Source organism: Etheostoma spectabile, chromosome 2 (genome assembly GCF_008692095.1).
Source record: "Etheostoma spectabile isolate EspeVRDwgs_2016 chromosome 2, UIUC_Espe_1.0, whole genome shotgun sequence".
Lineage (NCBI taxonomy): Eukaryota > Metazoa > Chordata > Actinopteri > Perciformes > Percidae > Etheostoma > Etheostoma spectabile.
This window is the reverse complement of record NC_045734.1, coordinates 23840657-23844112: the sequence shown is the minus strand read 5'-3', so window position 1 is coordinate 23844112 and position 3456 is coordinate 23840657. Positions and strand designations below refer to the sequence as shown.

Below are 3456 nucleotides of genomic sequence, written 5' to 3'. Positions count from 1 at the left end.
CAAGACAGCTGGAAGAGGTTGGTGTATATGTGGGTGGGGAATGGAGGGTGTGGTAACTTGGGTGCTGGTGATGAGACCTTGACATTAGAAGGAGGACAAAAGGAGCTGACAGTGCAGCCACACCTTCCCTTCGTCTCCCACCTCCTCCTCAACACCTAGGAGGGAGGAAGAGTGAGAGTGTGACGACTGGGAAAAGAAATGAGAGGAGCAACTTTTGACACACACAAAAGGTGTTGTCATACCGTCATTATCGATTGAACTGCAGACACAGCTTTCTGAGTGACAAGCATGTTGCGCCGCATTCCCTCTCTATCCCCCCTCCATTTCTTACTCTCGCCCACTTTGCCTGCCACTCCCCTCTCCCTCCTTCTCCTCCCTCCTGACTTTCACTCCTCATTCCTCCTCTACCTTCCTGCACTTAGACGGCACAAACATTCTCCATGCGTTCACAAATAGATCACCCCCACCTCTAACACACACACACACACACACACACACACACACACAAATATATGCACAGACATTCCTAAGACCCCTCCTCCCAATAACCCCCAAGTCTCAGCCTTTCATTCAGCACACCATGCCATCTGTGACCCAGAGAAAACTGTGTGCCGACGCCAGCCTGACCTTTTCTGTGCTTTTGTTTTGGCACTCTGACATGATCCCATGAGATACATGCACACATACAAAAACACACAGATGCACACAAAACAATAATATCCGCAATTTCTCTTCACCCCCTTCTCTAGAGCTGGAAACAAAACATGGCAACACACATTATCGACAGACAACTTTGGTCGTGATCCGATACATTATCATATGCGTCTTCATTCAACAATTTCTTCACACAGTAAATGTTCTGCAACCACAAGTCACACACTTATATATATATATATATATATATATATATATATATATATAGACACCTGCAGCACAACAGGGTCAACACTGCTAAACAAAGCTAAATGAAAATGTGCTGCTGCATGTGTTTGTGCCAAATCAAGACCTGTAGTTAAGCAGGTCATTGACTGAGTGGGGGATTATCGATGCTTAGAAACAGTAACCCCCCTCCCATACCCATCCTCAATACCTTAATCCTGCCATCCTCATCATACAATCTATGCATCATAACAATAACAATAATTTACACATGCACTATATAAGGTACCTCCCCCCACAATCAACCTGACTTAATTTACAGAAAAACTTTGTTGTTGGCATGAAAAACACCCCCCCCCCACACCCTCCTACAGGGACACATCCCAAACAGGCAAGCAGTTATACTTGGTCTAATAAATCACACCCTTGTTTCCAGTTTAGGAGTCATCATTTCACTTGTCCCCTGTTTACCGTGGTCCCAGTGACAAACGAGTCTGTCAGTAAGTGCTTTTAGACAATACACAGTACAGTGCAACCTTTTAAACACTAACAGTATGACTAGATCTAAAGACATATATGAATATTAATATTCTTTAGTGCAATATCTGACATTTGAACCCAGGGCTCCTGGGAGTAAAGCTCTTACCTTGCCCGTGCAACATGTGGCAGCTGCTGCCGAGGAGGAGCAGGAGAAAAAGAGGCTGACACCGGCTCGCGCTCCGGGCCGTCCCTGTCCCCATCCCCGTCATCGTTCGCCGGCTCCCTGCCGCGGGTCCCTCCACACTCTCTGGGAACCTCTTAGGGCAGCACATTTCCAGTTTAATCATGCGGGAGAGGGGATCAACAGTGTCCGTGTCCGCCTGTGCTTTGCTGCTGCAACTCTCTCTGCCCTGCGCACCAGTGGGAAGAAGTCGGAGCGGGGAGAGAAACGGGCTTCGGCTCCGCGCTCCTGGTTCACCGCTGTTGCTGCCGGAAAGCTCCCGGATCTGACTCCCTAGCTCCGGTGTCCAAAACTCAGCAGGCAGCGGGAGAATGAGGAAGGGGGGTCGTCTCACCAGCAGAAACACTTTCCCTCACTATAGTGTCTGGCTTTACGGTTTAACGGCACGGCAATCCCTATGTATGTGCTGTGGCGGAGTCCTGTGATATCTCATTTTCGGATTGATCCGAGCAACGAATTAATACAGTTAAGTGTGTTTTGGATTTATCCGCTTATTCTCTGCCATCGACCTCAAATCCACGCTTGTTTTTAATGTCTTTACCGGGGATGTGTCCCTGTTTAGCTGTTTAGAGAAAGAAGCAATAAAACACGTAAATTATTTTCCCTGTGTGTGAGCGTGTGTGAGCGTGTGTGTGTGTGCGTGTGCGTGTGTGTGTTCTAAAAATCAATCCAGTAATTGATACCCCTGTTTTTTTTTAGTGCAAACAAACTGCACTGATAGTCTTTTCCCCCAAAAAAATATGGTGATGGAGAAGCGTGATGGGATGCCGCCTGTTATCTAAAGTTAAAAGTCCTAGTTAACTGTTAACTAGCTAGCTAAACAAGTCGTTGATTATCAACCACTCTCCCAGAAGGGGTACTCTTGCCTCGGATACCCGATAGCTAACTTGCCGTAGTGCGCTAGGGTCTCGGATTACACGGTAAAATAGGACACAACAGGTTAGCAAAAAAGCAACAATAAAGACGCATTACAAGTTTCTCAGCAACAACTGAGAGTTTTCTTTTCTTTACCGTACGTTCACCGGTGAAGAGTTAACGTTAGCTCGTGTAAGCCAAAGTAACAGCCTGTTTGAACTGAACAAACGGCCGTTACAGAGACGGTAACGTTATATTACTCTAACTGCTGCTACTGCGACACTAGCCTTTCGCTTTTTCATCCAGTCTTCAGCGGTCCTCCAAAAACAGTCCATCCGACGAAAGAAACCGTTACTTAAAAACGTTTTTGTCGTTATCCGTTCATACTCACGGGGGTTCTTGACTACAGTTAGCAGGGTACTGGCCGTTTTTCTCCGTCTCTAGCACCCTGTTGGGGCTTGGGGAGCTGACTGAGGCGATGCGTCTCCCTCAACTGAACACCTGCCACCGTCCTCGACACAGACTTGGGGGAGAGAGAGAGAGAGAGGGCTCTTGCAAGCAAAGAGTTGATATTTAAGAGGCAGAATTTACTTTGTCCACTAATTTGCCCATTCTCTTGCTCAGCCTCTCCGTTAATCTCTCCCTCGATCTATCCCAAACTCAAAAACTAAACTTCCATTCACTATCATCCGTTGTTGCTGATTGGTTAAACTGAGTGCTCCCGCTGTTCCTATTGGACAGCCCAAACCAGGGGGCGGGAAGCAATGCCAGCACTGCGAGCATGGTGGACGGCGCCCCCAAGCCCCCCCCACAACGTGTCTGTAAGTTGTCAGTTTGTTTTACACATTTCCTCTCCAACTGGATAACCAGTCAACCATTTATAGTTTTTAGGGAAACCTCATGATTAGTTATGTATTACGTATTGGAGAATTTGAGTCAAAGTAGTTGGGAAGGCACTGGCAGTAGGCGTGCGTGTGTGTGTGTGTGTGTGTGTGTGTGTG

The 3456-nt window shown here is 47.1% G+C and overlaps 1 protein-coding gene across 1 annotated transcript in view; it reads right to left on the bottom strand.

Annotated features, from left to right (window-relative positions):
• The window catches only part of sdk1a (sidekick cell adhesion molecule 1a), a 259374-nt gene extending 256223 nt beyond the window's left edge, over positions 1 to 3151 (bottom strand). Inside the window, 1 exon segment of the mRNA XM_032542220.1 lies at positions 1526 to 3151. Coding sequence (XP_032398111.1) covers positions 1526 to 1706 — 181 coding nt within the window. The 5' untranslated portion in view covers positions 1707 to 3151.
• Between the last annotated feature and the right edge of the window lie 305 nt (positions 3152 to 3456).